Here is a 21,353-nt window from a genome sequence, read left to right as displayed (position 1 = left end):
AAAAATGAGTTAAGATGGGAATATGACTTATTGACATTACTTTTGAAAAATATATTATGTAAGTGAAATTCGCATTAACTGTTCTAGCTAAAAAAAACAAACAAACAGCTAAGGTGAAATTCTAAAGCTAACTAGCTTAGCAGATAATATCTCAGCACACTGAAAGACATTTTATTTGGAGATTTTCATTTTCCCCATGCACTCTGTAAAGATTAGTGACTGAGTGCAAATATGATCGACTAACCCAAGTGATAACTGGCTTCAAAAACCCAAATCCTTTGACCATTGCAGCTAAAGTGAAGAAAATACAGCTATGGCACACATTAAGCAAAACAAGCCCACATTATTGATCACTTTGACTACAGAGTGGCACGTCTCCGATTGTTTTTCAACATCACAGTGGATCAATATGGAGGAGAGCTTGGCGAGTACAGAAGGGTAAATGATGCCTTCTCTGTTTAGAGACTTGGAGAAATTGACATACCGCCAGGTTGGAAGAAGCCTGGGTCGATATATTGTCATCCCCTTCAGATTTATCATTCATATGGATGTGCTGCCATGTATCACCTCACTTATATTTCAACATAGTAGGTGAAGATGCCAATATACTGTGATTTATACTGTAACACAGTTATTGTCAAAGACTATTTTGGGGAAAATGGGTTTCAGAAGCACCTATTTCAGAAAGAGTCTGAATCTCATATTGGGTTTGCTATGGATTTGTAAGCTAAGCAAAGGAAGGTTTCAATATGATCAGCTCAAGATTTGTTTTCTTATCACACTCTAATAAATCATGCATATTTGGACATCTATTCATACAAACATGAAAATGCACTACTTGAAGAGAAAGACAATAAAATGCAATGTTGTGCAAGCTCACACTCTCATAAGAGCATCCAACCCCAGCATTTCTGCACACCAGAGATATGTTAAAACTTTACATTTAATATGGTGAAACTTTACATTTCTTTTAAGGTCTGGTCAGGCTTAGGCACTTGTCAGGGTTAAGAAAAGATCATTTTGTTTTGCCTGGAAACTTGTTTGCTGGCCATTCGGTGTCAGGTGTCAGACCACCTCCAGTCCCTCTACCTCCTGATGAAAAACTCAGCTCCTATCCATGTAATTTGAACATGATGTGAGACGTGTTGTAGACAAGCTGTGTTGGGGGTAGCGTGTTATGAAAATTAACACATTACAATTTTCATCACTTTTTGCTGTAGCGAAATAATATAATACATTACCAAGGGGATTTTGGTATCATTGCCATATTTACCAGGTCAAGTAGCCTCAGTTTGCATGTTCTTCCTGTGCCTGCGTGGGTTTTCTCCAGGTACTCTGGCTTCCTCCTGTGGGAGGTCCTGCACATTAGATTAACTGGCTACTCTACATTGCCGATAGGTGAGAGTGTGTGTGATTGACTGGTGACCAGTCCAGGGTGAACCCCGCCTCTTGCCCGTAGTCAGCTGGGATATGATGGGGATCCAGTCTCCCATGACCCTGATGGATAAAGCAGTATAGAAAATGGATGGATGGATGGATATCCAACACTAAATTGTGTGATTATTGATCTTTTTTTTTGTTTAGTTAGTTATTGTTGTTATTAGCATGATTGTTAGCCATCCACCGACAATCCAACAACACCTTGGATTGAGACTGTCAACCAATCAGAGGCTGCGTTCCTGACTGAGCACCTTGATTAGGCTAAACAATTTCAACCTCCACTGGAGGAGGATTTGTAATGAATAATAAACTTGATCTTCTGTGCTTTGATTACTTTGAAACAGTTACCTTGGCCTGAAAAATTAAGAGAGATCTTCAGGATTTTTTTTTCAGTTGGAAAAGTTGTATTTATTCATTTGAAATATAGCTTCTTCCTCTTTTTTCCTCTTTCTGAGTGGAAACAGCTGTCATCATATGAGTTAAATGTTCCTTACAGCACTTATTTGGAAAAGGAGTTTCCATCTCCCATTAAGTAAATTCACTCATTTATGAAAAGGCAAAGCCCACCTCAAGTGGGCACAACATTTTTGCAAAATTGTGGAAGATTTTTAAGAGTTTTGTCATTTGTCACCTTTTCTTATGCTCTACAATGTGCATACATCGCTGGCGGTTGATGGCTTTAGTCTGATTACGAATGGACAGGAACACAATGCAAATAAGTTCAAAATATTAAATCCAAAAATGCTTGTAAAAACCAAAAGGAACGAACAGAAGGAAGAAGCAGCTGTGAAATGTGAGGCTCATCAGTGAGCATCTTAACATGAGGCCAGACAGAACCTCCAGTATCACATGGAGGGAAGGACACAGACATTATATCACTGCTGAAAATATGATCTCCGTCCTCAGGCATTCTTGGCAAGATTCGAGAACAAATTGGTAGACTTCCCAGGGACATACAAAGTCAGAAAAACCCGCATATCAGCATATATCTCGTATGTCCAAGTTGAAGGGGAGAGAAACTGGTGGTTCTCGATTACTGCTTGTTTGCCATTGTTAACTCACGCCTACACACACACACACACACACGTGGAGAAGGGAAAAAGCTGATGACACACCTGTCTTTCCCCGTTGGGCAAGAGTGTAAAGGTTAAATGCGGGTGTCATAGCTGGCTCCATGGGGTGTGTGGTCAACAGGGCTGGCAGACAGCAGGTGGCCAATCGCTCCGTCCACAGCGAACAGTTTGGGAATGAACGACCTGGAGCTTGGAGCGGTGAGGCTTCCAAATGTGCACAGCGCTTCACATTGGATGTGGTAATTTAGATGGGAAATGAGGGGAAATTGTATCCCCAGTCTGCAATCAGAAACTAATATCCCCTCTTCATCATGGTCCAAATATATTCCAGAACATTAAACACAATTAAACTAACGACTATTTCTCCTCAGTCGCTTTCAAAATAATGTGATATGATAGTCTCTCCCTCTCTGACAACTTGGAGAGAGTGCAGCGCGCCTATTAATTATTTTTCGCAGTTATTTTAATGTCGCGCGGTGGTGAGGGTGGAGGGGGCGTGTGTCTGATGAACAGGGCGTGGATTTGGCAGTCAGACGGGAAGGGGTGTTGTTGAGGGTTTCCTATAGAGTCGTTGCCAAAGGAGCCACGGGAGCGCACAGAAGGCACGAAGCGCTGCGGGACACGAATTCACGGGCACCTTTCAGCTGAGCCTCGCTGGGACTTTGCTCAAGTTACTGGGAAATCTCCAAGTTGTCTTTGAGGATTTGACGTACCGACAGAGAGGCAAAGGGCGGGTAAAGATAAGCCGAGGAGGATGTGGAGCTTTTTGACGCGCGCGGAGCAAGTTTTGCTCCACTTGCTGCTATGGCACGACTATGGTGTTTTGTTAAAGCGTTCAGCTTGAGTAACTTTTAACGTGTGTAGCATAAAGTCCTCTGATATGGCATGTTTCCTGCGTTGTGTCCTCATGCTCAGGAGTGCGACTCATGGGATGTAGTAAATGGAGAGCTGCGTTCAACTTTGGACACCTGAAGGTGCAGTCCAAGCTGTCCGTCTTCTTTACCATGATCATTCTCTTCACTTACCTCTTTTACTGCCTCAACGGATACTGTGACTCTTTGCCCAGGCCTGTGTACGACAGACAAAGTAATTTTCAGAACAAAATTATCTTAAATGATGGACATGAAGCGTCACCGCAGCAGCTCGGCGCGTATAACGCGTCTCAGGTCTCGTTCGTCCGCGATCAGCTGTCGGACTTGTCGAACAGCGATGCTCCTACTAGCAATATATCTATAGCCAATAGTTTCGGCAGCAAAAAGTTTCCTCAGGCCATCATCATAGGCGTGAAGAAAGGTGGCACTCGGGCTCTGCTGGAGTTCCTCCGCATCCATCCGGACGTGAGAGCCGTCGGGTCTGAGCCGCACTTCTTTGACCGCTTCTACGATAAGGGACTGGAATGGTACAGGTGAGAAGCTTTTTCCTCCTTAAGGGTACAACAGTTCATTAAACATTTACTTAAATTCACAAGTTTTCCCCTCAAATGCGCAAACAACCCGAATAGTCCGGCTCCTGAACTGTAAAGGTCAAAGTTTAGGGCAGAAGTAAAGTGAAACCTGATCAGAAGGTGTAGCTCCTTACTGTCAGGTAATGTCGGGTAATGTAAGAGCTCTGGATTTTCTTTTTCTTCTCCAAGCTGCGTATAAATATGTGCAGAAGCCTTTTATCTTTGTTAAGCTGAATTTAGCAAAGGCTGCAAGTGGGCTAAAAAAAATCAGACATCTTATTACTGTGATACATTGCATTAGGCCCAGCAGTGTTAACATGCAGTGGTAAAATCAGATCATGCAGAGCAAATACGCTGGCGGTCCACCCCTTCTCTACACTCTTCAAGATCGCTCAGAATTATGTATTTTTTCTTCGGTGTCTTTGGTGGATGTCACAGGAGGTGTTTTATCTTATCAGCCAGACACAGTTACATCTAAAGAACTAATTTTGTTTCTTTGGAAACTCCTCTGACCTTAAAAACTGCAAGATATGTTTGGAAATAGTGCTGCACACAGATAAGTGATACTGTTTGAGGATCTCAAATAGAGAAGTGGGCAGTTTTACACTTTAACACACACACGTATGCGATTTTACACTTTTTTTAGTGCCATATGTGCATGAATGACTTTTGTCTTGTTTTTCTGAGACCTTAATGGAAAAATAAATTGTCGAACATACACAATACTTTATCACCGTGTATTAGGTTCCCTTATTACAGAAGGTAATGACATATTAGTGACTGTGTGTGATGTAACCAGAACAGCTAATTCAAATGCGTTCCCCACTTATATAAGATGTGTCTTTGTGCAGGCAGGCACATCATCTCATGCTGGTGTGATCAGTCCCAGCTCCTCTCTTCATTTATATCTCTCAGCACCAATAAGAGCCTCTGCTGATAGCTTCCAAGGATGGCAGCGTATTCAGTCCCCTGCCAATAAATTGCTGTTTATTGAGCTGACACGTTGCTTCCCTAAGTGTGCAGTGTTGGTCCCCTGAGGGCCTCAGTACCTGCCTGATCACAGAGGGAGGATGGGTTATGGTTGTGGATGGTGGTAGTGCAAATGACCCCACAGTCAGGTAGTGTTTGCTTGAGGATCAGCTAAAATGGGTCTTTGAAAGTGAAGAGTGACGTTTTTCCAGTCACAAATCGCCTCCGTTTTAATTTTTTTCCAGTCAGACGCAGACAAATGAAAATCTTAAAGAACGCTAACATGCAGAGAACTTCATCTTCGTTTCCACGTTTGAAATGTAAATGTTTAAACTGATAAATAAAATGGGTGGAAAATATATGGATATTGGTTTTGCAGTTTAAAGATGTTAAGCAGCTGATGTCTGACGGCACAGAGATGAGAGAAAAAGAAGCAGACAGGGAGGAAAACAAAGAAAGGAAAACCATTACAGAGGGAGAATGAGGGAAAAAGACACGAGGAGCAAATGACAGTTTGATAAAGAGACAAGGAGAAGAGAGAAAAGAGAACATGGAGGTGCGGAAGAAAAAATGTGGGGTGAGAGACAGAAGAGAAAGAGACAGAGGGAGACGCAGGGAGAGATCAATACAGGCTGGTAATGATCTGTTCACAGTGAGGCTCAGGTGGGACAGCACTAAGTGACATGGGAGGACATCAAAGCGTGTGCACGTGCTTGCTTTCTTGGTTTGCTTTCTTATGACTCAACACAGTTGCCAGGAAGAGGAAGAAGCTGAGGGTTTCCTGCTACACCCGATGAGTGTGTGGCGATGATACGGTTATGAGTGATGTGGTGTGATGTGTGCGTGTTCAGGTAGTTTAACTCTAAAACTGAGCCCCCTGAAAAAGTTTCAACGCAGATATGTGAGTTTGTTTGCGATCAGTGGTCGCAAATGTGAAAGGATGAACTGAAACTAATTTTAGCTATTTTGAACTGATAATTAATAATCGGTCTGCCAATTAATTTCTCAATTAATGGTTCTGTCTAAAAAATATGCATTGTCATCATTTCACAGAATCAGAGATGATGTCTTCAAATTCCTTGTTTTGTCCAACCTTCTGTCCATAATCCAAAGATCTTAAGCTCACCATTATGTGAAAAAGAAAAGCAGTAAATCCTCACATTTGAGAAACATAAATGAGAGAACAATGTTTTAACATACAGAATTAATTTTTTCAGCTCTAATAGGTGAGTTGTTTCGGATCTATTTAACATGTTGTCACTTCTCGGAGGTGAATCTACTTGAAGGAGAACTAATGCTTAAAATAAACATTTTTATGATTGCTGTTGCTCTCTCAGCAGATTTAAGGGGATGCTTTGGTGATGTGTAAGTGGTTAAGGTTTAGTGCTCTCAGACCAATCGCACAGGAAATGATCAGCAGGAAACACTCCTAAAGCGAAGGATGCTGTGTGTACTTCTGAATATAAACAATGTAAAAATAATAATAAATGATAAATAAATAATTTTTTAACCTTGTATTCCCGCCTTCTTTGAGGTTACTGATTTTTTACTCAAGTAACAGAATTCTGTGAATTCGTAGATTTACAAAATCAACTTTTCCACCATCTTGCTGCTCAGAACTCTCAGTTCAGGAATCCCATTGGATGCTGCTGTGGAGGTCAGCACTTTTGGGTCAAATTTCAGTTTAGCAGACAGTCAGCATGGTTTTCACTGATACTACATATTACATGATCTACAGTGATAAAATAATCCAATACAAGTGAAGGTAAAACCCAAACGACTGATGAAATGGATTTTCAGGTGAAGTAACATGCTCTGTGATATGTAGCCAACTGAACGGTGACAAACGACTGAACACTAGAAAGGGCTAAAGGTGAGGAGACCAGTGACCTTTAGGCTTTCCTTTTACTGCTTTATATTGTGGACAAACTGACCTTACCTTGTACTCTCTTAACACAGACATGACACTTACACCTCCTTTCCTCACTTCCTCTCCTTTTCTCTCGTGAAGGCGTAATGAAATGTGTGTTTTTGTTCTGTCCTAATCTGCTGACAGCCCGTGTCAACACTGTGTGAATTGGACTGGTGTAATGACAGGTCAGGCATTAACACGGACAGCTCAGGGACATGTGGAGTGGCTGAGAGGGATTAGGCCCCCAGTCGTGGTTAAACAAGGCCTTATGAAGCATTAGTCAAAACCCCTAAACCAGCCACCTCCTCCCTTCATAGTGCTGGTCTGCGTTGAACACTTCAGTATTCCTACTGCATCCCAGCCTTCAGTGCTATAGGGGGAGCTTATTGTACCCAGAAGCTGACTGGCTTACAGACAAGAAAAAGGAGTTAAGGGGAATTTTTTTATTTTTATATACAGCAGTTTTTCTGCCTGGGAGGGCGTCTGGATCACCCAGTGGGACCTCCTGCCCTCGCTGAAAGAAACAATATATTTTATTCATGTCATTTACCTGATTTATGTGCTCTCTTTTCATTTCAGCCCAGTGTGAGAGTCTTTAGTGCATTTTGCTGTCATTTATGGTCTTGCTAGCTCCTCTCCCCTGCGCTTTGTGTTTCACCAAGGGTGGAGCCCCTCCACACACACACAGACACACACAGCATCACATCGGAGACGTGTTCTTCTAAAGGGCAATTACAAACAATGTTTTACTTGATCTGGAGAACTTCTTGATATCTATTCAAAACTAATGGATAAGCAATCAAAACAGTTAGCTAAAACTAATGGATGAATACTTAAAATGGTTAGCTAAATGTATTGAATAAAACCAATTAACATTAACAGTTTAATTTTATGGAAAAAAGTATCCACCTTATGTGATTATGATGGTGTGAAATAATATCCAGTTTATAATTAATTAGAAAATATTTGGAACATGACAGGTGGCTTCAGTGCAGGAGTACCGTACTTGAGTCGATCTGAAGGGGCCCTGAGCCCCACAGCCTCTTCTGGTCTCTTTCTTTCCTTTCTTTCTCATCATTTCACATCTAAACTTCCAAAAACAAAAACGCAAGTGTTGATTGACATATCTCAGCACTGGCCTGTCCCCAGACATGCCATACCTTTCCTTTCCCTTCTTCCTTCTCTTTGTCCTCCAGCCTCTTCCTTTCCTCCAGATATCATATGTAGTTATAAAAATATTATTAATTTACAGTAAGTACACTGTGATTCACATGCATCAATTTGAAACAGAGCCGTTGTATGTGAAGCCAACACCATCATCTGAAACTGGGCTGGAAAGTATCCTTTAAACATTTCTTCTCTGACAGAACTCTTCATTTCAAAGTGCTGCTTGTGTCTTTGAGCTGGGAGAGAGCCTTGGCCTCTGTCTTCAGCTGGTAACCAAGTAAAACACATGGACATCCTTAAAGGAAGCATTTGGCAAATTGTTTGAGAAAAAATGCTTATATGTGGAAAAGCCTTGGCTTTGCCATCTACTGGAAACGATTCTGTGGTTTGGTGGTGGAGAATGAGGGTTTAGACAGCCATGGTGTGCAAGTGAGTGAGTGTGAGCATGTGTGTGAGCTCAGATTCATTCACACTGCTTCAGCTCTACCTGAACTCCACCCACTCCCACTGTTTCGCTCGTGTCTCTCCACCTTTTCTTGACGCTATAAATATCCAGCAAATATAAATGTCATTTCCCAGTATCGATTGCCTAAAATAGGTTCTTTCTATTGATCTCGCTCTCTCCCCCTTTATCGCGCTGCTGCAGCAGAAATTAATTAACTTCTGAATATTCAATCTTGTTGACAAGGAGCTGTTACTCCCTTCCACTGCTGACATTTATACCACACAGTCTGCGTGCTGCTGGAGTGGATTTATCCGCTTGTTCAGGTCACTCAGACTGTGTAATGTAAAGCCACTAGACGAGTCCTTGAGTTGAGCTGATGTTTTTTCACTCTTATCGACTCGTTTCTTTGTCTCGTAGTCTCACAGAAGCATGTTGTATAATTCTGCTGAGTGCTGGATGTGCTACCTAGACAGGAATGTCCAGGTTTTATTTCCTGTTAGACTCACTCTACCCATCACGAGGGGATTCTCCAGTTGAATTCCTCCCTGCTCACATTCCTCGAAGCTGCATGTTGCCGATAGCCTTTTTCAGAGGGTTTTGTGTAGAAGAGAGGCCGTCGTGGAAAAATTGTGTCGATGTTGCTGGAGGAGAGAAATCTTTGTACAGAAGACAGGGTTCAATGCTTTGTGAGTATTTGAAGCAGCATCAGCATAGGAATGAAAAACTAGTTGGTTGTGTCCGTGACCATGAACAAGAGTCTCCACATGTCTGTCAGAACTAATAAACATAACATTACACGTGCTGCTATTTACATGTAAAGAGATTTTTTTTTGTCAGAATTAATACAATATGTAAATTAAGATGGAAAAAATGAAAGATATAATCAAAATGACTTGATAAATCGTTTCAGGATTGGTATGGATTTTTAATTGTTTAAAAAAAAAAATCTGATCCAACTCAGTCATCAGTATTTTGACAGCTTATCACTGGTTGACCTTTCTGCTCCCAACACGTTGTGTCTCATCCAATCACAATTAATGGCATCAGATGACTGGTGAGAGAAGCACAATGAGATGATCACTGAGAAAGTTTGAATTCATCACTGTGACTGATTTTTTTTTCATTTTTTAATCTTCTGGGTTTTAATTCCAGGCTGTCAGACTGAGAATATGCATTTTAAGTAAAAGACTTAAGACATGCTGTTACTTTCCTTCAGCCCCAAACTCATCAAAGTCTGCCTTTCCTCATTAAACAGACAGAGATCAAGATGACTGATGATCCACCATGTTTAATGGCCCACGACAAAATCATCCCTCTCCTTCTTCCACCTTTCTTCTCTAAATAATTTGCCTGGATTTGCTCTCAGCCTCCTCTTTCTTCTTTTCTCTACCCTTTGTCTCATCTGCCTTGTATGTTAGAGCAAAGAAAAACCAATTGAGTAAGACAGAAACAGAGTTATTCATGTGAAAAAAAAGAGGATGTGAAAGAATTACAAAATGAAAGAAAAATTTGACAGTTGATGTGTAGTCATCGGAGTGCGGAAGGTGGACTTAAGTGTTACATGCATTTTTTCTATACTTTTTAGTCCACTAGTTTTAAGAATATCTGATATTCTTGTAATCTTAATTTAAAAATGCAATAAAATACTGAATAAAAATATACCCTTATTGTAATTATTGATTAATCTTTAGATTATTTTCATGATTCATTTACCAATTATGTGGTTTATAAAATGTCTTAAAAAAAAACAACCCAAAAACGCAAAAAATACTTAAAACCCGAGACAAACACCCCGAGATATCCAGTTTACATTGATATGAAGCACAGAAAAGTCCCCAAAGCTGAGACGCGAGAAGGAAGTTTGACATTTTTTTGCGAAAAAGTAATTAATTACTAAAATACTAAAATACAGTATACTCATGATTATTATTTCACGCAGCTGAGGAAAAATAAGTAGATACGTTCATGCATAGCTTTGGCTGTTTGGTTTTGATAGAACAGAAATTCAAACTCACACCCAACTAAGTATCACTAGTCTGTCTGGAGAGTCAGGTAATTATTGACTGTGTGTGTGTGTGTGTGTGTGTGTGTCAGTGGACCTCACACTGGTGTCTATCTCTGTTTAATGTCTGACTGTCTGGGTGGGGGTCGTGAGAACCTGCAGCCACTCTCAGAATCCCACAGAGAAACACACCTTTCTTTGTTTGCTTATAAAAGCTGCCCAGAAAACTTCCACTGGTTTGACATAACCAGCTTAGAGAAATTGGTTAATTGTCGTGATGCCTGTGCTGGTTTTGAGAGGAAATGAGATTAATTATGCCTGAAATTCTGGCATCAAGACTTCCAGCTGAATTTGAGGACAAGCAAAACATCAAATAAGACACTGTGATTGGAGGAAATCTGGAAAGCAGCACCAGCCCCTGCTTCATGTCCATCCAAACTTTACTGTGTCCTGTATGTTTGATGTGTGTGTAAACTTAGCCAAAGCCAGCTGAGCCAACTCTGATCAGCCTGATAGATGGCACTAATAAGAGATCAGTGAATGGACTGCTTCCAGTTGTAAAAGCCGTGCCTCTGCCAGCAGTGATTTCCGTTTTTCAGCTTCAGACGCTGCTAACAATGAGCTGAGAAACCACAAGAAGAAGCAGGCAGTAACTGCTCGGAAGTGGGGTTTTCAGGATGGGCCAGTATCGAGTGATCTTATTGGTCAGGATCTGGGAAGTTGCCAGATGAGCAAAAGTCCTGTTTCTGAGCTGTGTGTGCACATGTGTGTGTGTGTGTGTGTGTACTCATTTATCAAAGCTGTTTAATTAGTGAAAACATGTTTGGGGTTTTTTTCTGTTGCAGGGTGCAGACTCAGAGAGGAGGGTAAACATTAAAGGCTGTGCATGTTGTCCCGTGATTAATGTTCAAATAGACTGTGTGAACTGAAGGCCAAAATCTATCTATCTATCTGTCTTTTTGAATATAAGAAAGAAATGATGATACCATGACATGATCAGTGTAATAAACTATATCTGATATTTATCATTAAGTAAAAGTTTGATTACACTGTATTTAATATGATGTATAGCATGAATACGTGCTCTAAGGCTGCAGTTAACTTTTGTTTTTGTGATTTTTTCTTAAATGACTGATGCATTTGTTAGCCAATAAAATGCCCGAAAAAAGAGTCCTTTGCATGTTCAACCAGCAGCGCAAAGTGCAAAGATATTCATTTTAATATAAGAAAATTATAATATAAAAGTATTCACACGTGAGAAGCTAGAATCAGTTAAGACCTGTTCCTGAAGACTTCTACATTTAAATGAACTAAACCAAAATGAAACCACAAACATTCCAGTCTCATCACACCATCTTACGAACAGCCAAATTATGTAACTGTGGCGAGGATGTCATGACATCACAGGGGTCAGGATCTACTGGATCTATCCGTCCTTCCCTCCCTCCATCCTGTGCTCAGGAGATCGGATGAAGGCAGGGAGGGGCCCCCGAGGCCCCTGGTAGCTCTGAGATAAAGCCACACAAGTAGGCCACTGTGGGCAGGGCAGGAACACCACGGCAGATTTTCCCATTCGATAAGTTGGGAGGAGTGGGAGCAATCAGTGGCAACACGCACACACGCTCACACACACACATTTATTCCCACTCGCACATATGGACACATACATTACACTCACACATGAACATTCAAACACACATAGCAGGCTTCATGTCAGGTCATTACAGGTTGTTACACTATCAGAGAATTAAATCCCATTAATGGCATCTCTTCTTCCTGTTCTTTATCTTTTCTTCCTTTTTCCTTCCTGTAGTGATTTTTAAGTATTAAATTACTATTTACTTTTAAATAGTTTTAAATGGGTCCTAGTATTTAATTTTTTGGGTTCTTTGTGCTCATTATCATTTTGCAGTTTACTTAATTCAGCTGGTCACATATTCCTTCTTGCTTATTTTGTGAAGTTTTGGTACTTTTTTGTTTGTTTGTTTTTTAACTGCTTCAAGCTGCCTTCACTATTGAGAAATTAGCTTATCTGTTCTGTTGCCAAGCGTTATATGAGAAGACAGTCTCATGTCTGTACAGTAAAGATAACAGTCAGCAGCGAGAGCAGTGAGCATGGCTCTGTTCGAAAGTAATAAAATCTACAACCGTGCAGTTATATGGGGGTCATGTGTCAAACAAAGCCCCCGCAACATGGTGAATTGTCATTTTTACACTTGAGGTTTTTCTATATCACACAAAAAATGTCACGTCAGAGGTTAGCTGTTTATCTGTTCCCAGTCTTTAAGCTAAGTTAAGCTCTCAGCTGTAGCTTCATATGTAGTGTACAGACATTTCAATCTTCTCATTTTACTCTCACCAGGAAATCAATTTCCTAAAATGTTAACTATCCTTGTTAGCATTTCGAACAGACGCAAGCTAAAGCTAAAGGTTTATACTGTGGAATCTTCACTGAAATGCCCACATACATTCACACGCATACACACACATAACTCTTCCTCTGTTATTAGGGCTGTATTGGTTTCTCAAAGGAAACTCTGACTGACCGCTTCTGATTTACTCCCTGCACTCAGGCCCTGTGATGTCTCTATTAACTGTTACGCTTCTATTTTTCCCCTCAGCTAGACACATTTTTCAGCTCTTTCCTACCGACCTACACCAGTGATGCAAACCTCCTCGGTAAAAATACTCTTCACCGCCCTGGTGCGTCAGCCAGACGGTAACCTTCGGAGTTTGTAACAGTCCGCCACACATGCTCTGAAGTGAAATATAGTAATATGAGATGTAAGAAATATGGGTTTATGTAATACAGATATTGTGTAATGGGCGCATTCAGTGTTACACAGGGTACCTGCAGGTCTTGACAAAGTTTTTAAAAGGATTTTAGTTCCCTAAAAAGAACATTAGTTATAAAAAGGTCTTGAATATTTTTTCTAACCTGCAGTAAGCATTAAAATTAGTTCGATATTTTCACGGTCATGTGAATTATATCACAGGAAATTCTTTTCATATGCAACTTATATGCCACAAAAAAAAGGCTTCAGAGATTCTTAGACGGTGAAACAGGTCTATGGGGTAATTAAGCTCTTTAAATTTCATTTTATGAGCGCACCTTTGCTAAAGCTGACCAAACTCTGACTCTAAAGCCAACTGCATGAAGCAAAATCTCTATAATGACAATATGCAATTACTTATCATTAATCACTTTAGGCCTAAAAGCTCCTTTTGGCAGCCTGGTAACCAGAAATTTTTATACCTGAAAAAATAAGAAAATGTCCAAGAAGAAGGTTTTCTTTTATTCTTTTTTGAAGTAGCAATGCTGTGTACATTGCCATCCAACTAATGCAATGGCCCAACTCCAACAGACACAAAGAGAAGTACTACTTTACCTCCTCTTTTATTGAGTTGCTTACAGTCCCCGCTGACTTCTAATCAGCCCACAGAAGCTCCTCAGCCCTGTATTTGCTGTCAGTAATGACAAACCTCTCCCTCCACGCAGCAGCTTTTACAGATCTTTGAACACACACAGGCAGACTGTATCTGTCTTCATATGTCCCCGTGTAGTGGTAGAGGACTTCGACGTGTTTTAAAATTCCTTCACACGTGTCAAATGTATTCATAACAGTCTCACTTTAAAGGATGTAGCAGAGGCCAAGTGTGGGCTTTGAAGTTGTAAGAGGGGGATGAGGAAAATTGGAAGAAATAGAGGAGGCGAGTAAAAAAGAAATGGAGGGATAAAGGAAAGGAAAGAGGGGGAAACTTCACATGTACGAGAGAGAAATGTGCACATGATGACATGTTGCATTACATGATCCCCCATGATCCCTGGTGGTCTCGCCCTCTGAATCACAACCATCTGCCTGTGACCTTCAGGCTGGAATAGTCCATTTCCGTGCAGTACAGGCTGGTGTGGATTAAGAGGGTCCGGGGGTCTGGCCTCTGGCCCAGCAGAGCCGGTATGGATCACAGCTTTCAGAGCTCAGAACCCCGGGACCAGAGGGAAACTTCCTAACCCAGAAACACTTCCCTCATCTCCGCACACACACGCATACACATACACGCACACACGCACATACTGAAGACTTCATTGCTCCCAGATGTGGATCCATCCTGTGGAAGGCATGTTCAGTGTGTGTATGTGAGTGTGTTGTGTTTATGCGTGTGAGTGTATGTGCCATAGTAGAAAGCACAGAAAGAGAGATGGGTGGTGTACAAACAGAAATGAAAAAGAAGTTTGTGATTCCCACTGGAAAAGTGACAATAGCCGCCGTGTTTATCGTGCCTGCAGGTGCCCTTTTTGCTTTAAATTATACACACGCAGTGGCATTTGATAAGCACTTTAGTGGGTGAAACCCTTCATTCAGGGTGGCAGTCCTCCCTGCAAAGTCATAAAGCAGTAACTAGAGAAACAGTAAAGCTGATAGGCAGGGTTTTCAAGTTGCAGAGGCTCTTAAGGTGTTTTTTTCAGAATTTTTCAGATACTAGTGTGTTTAAGAGAATAAACTATTTGATCACTGAACAGTTCACAGAGATCGTAGTGCTGCCTTTTTCTGTCTACCATTTTTTATTCTAACATTTTGCGTATATTGAAATTGATCAATTAATCTGCAATTTCTAACGCGTGATTTAATGTGTGTGATTTTAAAGTTGGTCGACTTCAGCGGTTTAGCATTGCAAGTTCACATAGTTGGACTTTCAAAAGTGAGGTCAAAATCTACACACCTGAGGATGAGATATCTTGACTTTCATTCTTTAATGAGAGACACACTCGTCTGCATCTCTGTAGAGTATTGTAAGTGGTCGACAAGCCCAGTTTACCAAGCCAGAGTGCAGAGTGCGGTTTGGCTCGTGTTTTATTCTAACTCCATTTTGTAGTTAGACTTGCTGCAAATTTTGCGTAGCGTGTTCATGGAAATGTGACATTTCTTTGGAATAATCATTTTTTATCTCGTAAAAATGTCAAAGATTCTGGTGTTAACTCATTTTTGACCAAATATGTAGTTACCTCAACTTGGCTTGTAGGGCAGAAATGGAAAATGGTATTTAAATAATCTGTCTGCTACCTCCACATGGAGCAGACACAAGCAGGCTTGTCTCCTGTTGCTTTTGCTGAGAGCTTGACGTAGGTCCGCATGCACAGCTCACTCATGTGCCCTCATATTCTAGTCTTAAACAGTAGCCTATTAGCCTGCAGTCCTTTAAACAGGCTCCAATAAAGCGCAGCCCACCCACACGGAGCACAGCTAAATGTGAGCGTGTGAGAGCGTCTGGACACATTTTGAATGTGCAGATAAACTCACATCTGCGTACTTTCAAACCCGACTGCATTCCTGCTCCAGATGCTAACGGTGAAGGTGTGATGAAAACAAACAACAGGTCAACCAGGTTTCCCTAAACTCTCATTGGCGGCGTCACTAACAGCAGCTGGTATCAGATAAAAAGAACAAACGCTGTGTTTTTATCTTCATGAGAAAAGGGAGATTAGACGCTTCTGAGCAGTGGCTCCAGGTTAATGAGAGGATTTTTTTGTTTGTTTTCGTTTCTACATGTGTGCTCTTACCTCTCGTGCACCCTTAATATTTATTCTCACCCGCTCTTTTCTTTTGCTCTTCTACTCATATTGTTTCTCTGCACACTCTCCTGTACCCTGTACTCCATCTCTGTGTGGCCTCCTCCTGTGCTTTCTGTTGTAGCCAGGCTCTTCTGTGATTACAGGCTAGTGGTCCAAAATGTAAACATGATGTCAATGACAGCCCCACTCAGCCTCAAATGGAACACTATGGCTTCCATTAGACTGATGTCTGCTGAAGACACACTCACAAAATACCAAACTGTGCAAACACACTGGCACCTTAGCTGTTTTTGTTTTCAGAGCTGGTTGTGGGCTTTGGATGTTGCTGCCTGCAGCCGCAGAAAAATATAAAAATACTAAAAATAACTGTCATATTTACTGTTTGGTAGTATGTTTTTCTCTGTATTCCTTTGGTTAAAATTACATTAGCTGATGCTAGTCTATGTTTTCCCAAACTTTGTTTGACAGAAGAAAATTGTTTCACAGTAAACACCAGAAGTAACCATCAAGTTTCAGTCCCTTTAGAGCAGAAGGATTATGTCTGCAGCCACTGTTTTCACTAATTTTCAAGGGTCATACAAGGAGAAATTCATCATAGAAGAAATACACTCCACTGACAGTTATATTGATTCACTGCGGCCAAAAATGTGATGACAAAAGGATGCATCGCTGTCCTTTTTCTGTCCTGGAAATACTTAATTGTCATAGGCATGTTCCCTCAGGGGTTCAGAAATGTAGGAAACACAGGTAAACAAGGTAGGTTGATGAGAAGTAGATGAACTGAAACGGCGTGCCGTTACCACAAAATAACCTCACAGATTGATGACATTAATCCGAGGGTGGAATTTCCTCTCAAAGCTAGAGTTGTTCCTTGGATCCAAAGTAGAAATTTAGCTCACTTTTTCTGGAATCGAGATCTTACTGTACTGCCACTCACATCATGTGGTGACCTGAAATAAGCCTGTCTCAGGAACTTGGCTACAGAGTGTTAGTGTGTAGCTTATGCTTTGGCCTCAAATGCTCATTGTAATATCCCAATGTTGAGACTAGCCATAGAAACAGTATTGTTTTTGTAAACTTTTCTTCCTTTGGTATTTGCTGTATTTGTCTCCGTTTTGTTTAGCCCCCGCCCTGTAATACAAGTCAGAGGTTTCTTATGAATACCATAAGTTGTGTGTTTGGTGTTACCCTCATTGCTTAATGCCAGGGGACATGCCGGACTTGGAGCTGACTGTGTGTGTTGGATCAGAGAGGAACATGGAGTCGGCTCCATCACCACACACCAGAGCTCAGAGTCCCATAAGCCCCTTGCTTACAGACCAACCACGAAGACTCCGACCCAACCATCACCACATGCCTGCTGTGAAGGGAGGAGGGAAGCATGGAAATTAGCTGAGGGATCTTTCACAGTTGCAACACTGGCATTCCTCACTGCTTTGATTTCTATAACACAAACTGAGCCTGAGATTTGAATCTCCTCTAAACTGAACAAAAGGGGCTGTATTTTTCTTTTTTGTCTTTTTTAGAGAGGAAAATTGGCAATATATTTTTTTATAACGGAGGTTGTTAGATTCCATTTTAGCATTACAGTAGCTTTGGAATGAAATTAAGGACAGGAGACAAATAGGTTTTCCTTTCCCTCCCATTTCCCTTGTTTTATATACAATCTGCTCTGGCATGTTATAGGGACTCTCAGTCAAATGCAGACTTTGGTCAGGGTTTGTTGAACACTTTGAGGTACCACTACATCTTGTCAGCCTCTGAGTCATCTAAGTAGGGATAAAGATCACGAGGAAGAGGTCAGCCCAGTCCTCTAAAAGCTAACGTGTGCCTAGAATACCTCAACCACTGATGATAATTATAATCAGAGGGCCAAAGGCAACAACAAGGTTTGAATGCAAACACATGGTTACCATAAGACGATATTTGACTAATCTGTTTGTTACAAGATACTTTTGGACTTTTGACTGTTTGCATTACTAACAAAATATTCAATAAATTAAAAGATAATTTCAGCGTATTGTTAGTGGGTCTTATTTGGCCCCTTATTTTCTGTAATGATAACACTGTACTCACCAAGTTAATTCATGAGATCTGGGATAACATTAATGCATCTGGCACCAAAGTCTGACTGGGAAGAAAACAAGTAATCAGACAATCAGACAGGTCATAAATAAGTCAAATATTTCATCAGATTATCTTGACTCATTGTTTTATTCAAAGTTAAAACTGTTTTCATCTTTCTTACGTTTGCCTGTCTGAAAGATTTGTTTAAAACCTGTCTGATTGCCTGACTACTTATGCTGCTTTCCCTGTCTCACTTCTCTTGAGCGAAATATCACTAGATAGACCTTTTTCACAGAAGACGTTTACACTTTATTGTAGGAAATGTAAATATTAAAATTAATGATGGATGAACTCCATTTAGCTTCTTCCTTTCCAAGGTTTTGGTGCTATGCATGCTGGCTTGACCAGTTACCCTGTTATGGCTTACGGGGGGAAAAAAAGGCCTATTATCTTGAGGAGTACAATGTTTTTATTATGAATTATATGAAAACTAAAATAATGTTTGTTAAACTGCTACTAGGCTATTACCTGCTGTTTTAACATGAACAAAAGGTAATGAGTGAATCATTACATTTTTCAAGTCACTTGTCCCACGTTGTGATTTGATGAGCATTAGCTTGGAATACACATAAAACAGGAAAAAAAATGAAAAAAAAATAGTCACATTCACATTCACAGTAACCTTTCCAACCCTGCTGTAAAACTACAAATACCACTGGTATGACAGTAATGTGCCTATTATTCCAGTCCTTTGGGACAGCAGCAGAGGGAGAGTCCAGGCTGTTATGAGCCTGTTTAGGAGGAGGCAGCGGATGAGAGGAAATTACTTTTCTGAGGTTAATATAGCCATGCGGTTTTCCTACAGTAGCCACTCAGAGACTCCGTCCCAGTCTGTGCTGACATGGTCACTACATCAATGCCAGCAGCTAATATCATGTTTATCTCGCTCTAATCGTGGATTTAGCCCACTAATTACAAAGCAAAATCAAAAAACCTTGAAGGCAAATAAGGAATCATCAAAGGAATGTTAGGAGAATTATGAGAAAAGCAAGGGAATGTCTTCATTTTTCCTAATATATAGATGTTCTCGATACTCGTGAGATGTTTAGAGCACAGTTTTATTAATAGTCTCTGTCTGTTTGTCTTTCATTTTCTCTTTCATGCAGGAACCTGATGCCTCGTACTCTGGAGGGTCAGATCACCATGGAGAAAACTCCCAGTTACTTTATCACCAAAGAAGCTCCTCGCCGTGTCTTCTCAATGAGCCGTCACACCAAGCTCATCGTGGTGGTCCGTGACCCTGTGACCCGGGCTGTTTCTGATTATACCCAGACTCTGACCAAATCTCCCGGGCTCCCATCCTTCCAGAACCTGGCCTTCCGCAATGCCACCACAGGTCTCATCGACACATCTTGGAGCGCCGTCCGCATTGGCATCTATGCCAAGCACCTAGAGAACTGGCTGCGCTTCTTCCCGCTCTCACGCCTCCTGTTTGTTAGCGGTGAACGACTTGTGACGGATCCAGCGGGCGAGATGGGCCGGGTCCAGGACTTCCTGGGACTCAAACGTGTGGTGACAGACAAGCACTTCTATTTCAACCAGACCAAAGGCTTCCCCTGCCTAAAGAAGCCAGAGGGGAGCAGCAGGCCGCGCTGCCTGGGGAAGTCAAAGGGCAGGCCCCATCCCCAGATCCCCTCTGAGGTCCTGCTTAGGCTCAGAGACTTCTACAGACCCTTCAATCTCAAGTTTTACCAAATGACTGGCCACAATTTTGGCTGGGACTGAACAGCTACTCACCAAATCTCTTAAAAACTTTTAGTAGTGTTCTTCTGAAGCCAACTGCCAAAACCGACAGGAGGGATACCTTGAAAGCATTGTGTGTTACCAAAGCTCCTACTGTGCAAAGTATGCCTTTCTTTCATTTCCTAAGCTATGAAAACTGATCATGAAAACTCCTGTCTTCCTCCAGATTTATAACAGCCATGCTAACAAAGTTTGTGAGCGCTCCCCTGAGCCCTTTCAGCAAGCAATGCTAAAAAAAAGCTTGGGAGAAGCCCTGGTTGTGGCTAGTGCCACTGCAGTGTAACTAGAGCAAGCCACATTGAAGCATAATGCTTATTTGCTTTAAATTAGAACTCTTAGCACTTGGCAACTTGAGTGCTAGAGGTATGCTCAGATCTCACTGCTGTTTAATACACTCAACAACACAACCTCTAAATTGAAAATTACAGCAGAGAAATGCCAACACTGCAAAGAGATATGCCTAAAGTTAAACCAAATAGCAAATGAGTAACAAGCCTTGACAAGATAAGCCGGGAAAAGATATGCCAAATGACATATTGGAGTCTTGAGACACAGACGCTTTGTATAAAAAAAAAGAAAAAAAAAGAAAGACAGACAAAGAGTAAAGAAACATTCTGAATTATGCACAATGAACAGCCAAAATAAATGTAAATGTGTATTGTTGAAGCATAAAGTAATCATCCAGGGTTGCCTGAATCCCAGCATCAGCATTGTTCAGTGTTCACCTCTGGGAAAATTTAAGTTTAAACAGTGTATGCAGATATGTTCAGAAAAGTTCCTTTTCCTTCAGTTCTTTCAATGCAAACTCCTTCGTCTGGACTGTCTTGTAATTTTATAAAAACAAAAAAAAAAAAATAAAGAAGTAGCAAAAGCAGGAAGGTACCTAATACTGATGCAAAAAAGAACCAGAAATATAAAACCCAGTACATTGTAAATTTGATGTTATTTAAGTGGTCAGTATAATGCTTGTGTAAAATGTTCTCCAGAGACAATACCCGTATCTGTGATTGTTTCAGCTTCATTTAATCGCCTCACCTCCACAATCAGTACTTACATGCAACTGTATATTTCTAAAAGCCTAATTTATAAGATGACAAACTATTGTTGAGATGTTTTCTTTGAGACTTTTGTATTTGAAATTCTGCTGAAAATTCTGACTAAAACTTTTATTCTGAAACATGAGTTTGAGCAAATTTCTGCAGTGAACTCACTTCATCTTCTTTGTATTCATTCCATATAAACCAATATTGCTGCTGACTGGAATAAAAGACATCTGTTTAGCAGATGATTTTTTTCTCCTGGCAGCAACCTACAAGACCCTGGTTGAAAAGAAAACACAATTAATCACTGTTGTGTGATTTTAAGGAATTGCTTGCTATGAAGCTGACATTTATTTACAGTGTATGAAAATGCTGGGGATTGTTACATTAATCTTTAACCTGTATTCATAAAATCAATT

General features: G+C 40.8%; 1 protein-coding gene across 1 annotated transcript; it reads left to right on the top strand.

The window, feature by feature from the left end:
• The first annotated feature begins 3,060 nt into the window (after window positions 1-3,060).
• si:dkey-121b10.7 (heparan sulfate glucosamine 3-O-sulfotransferase 6) lies at window positions 3,061-20,784 on the top strand. The gene is made up of 2 exons (XM_046377661.1): window positions 3,061-3,918; window positions 19,258-20,784. The coding sequence occupies exons 1-2, from the start codon at window positions 3,440-3,442 to the stop codon at window positions 19,874-19,876; spliced, it is 1,098 nt and encodes a 365-aa protein (XP_046233617.1). The 5' UTR covers window positions 3,061-3,439; the 3' UTR covers window positions 19,877-20,784.
• The last annotated feature ends 569 nt before the right edge of the window (window positions 20,785-21,353 follow it).

The sequence above is a fragment of the Scatophagus argus genome, chromosome 21 (genome assembly GCF_020382885.2).
Source record: "Scatophagus argus isolate fScaArg1 chromosome 21, fScaArg1.pri, whole genome shotgun sequence".
NCBI lineage: Eukaryota > Metazoa > Chordata > Actinopteri > Scatophagidae > Scatophagus > Scatophagus argus.
The sequence above is the reverse complement of the archived record's forward strand: the minus strand, read 5'-3'. Positions and strand labels throughout refer to the sequence as shown.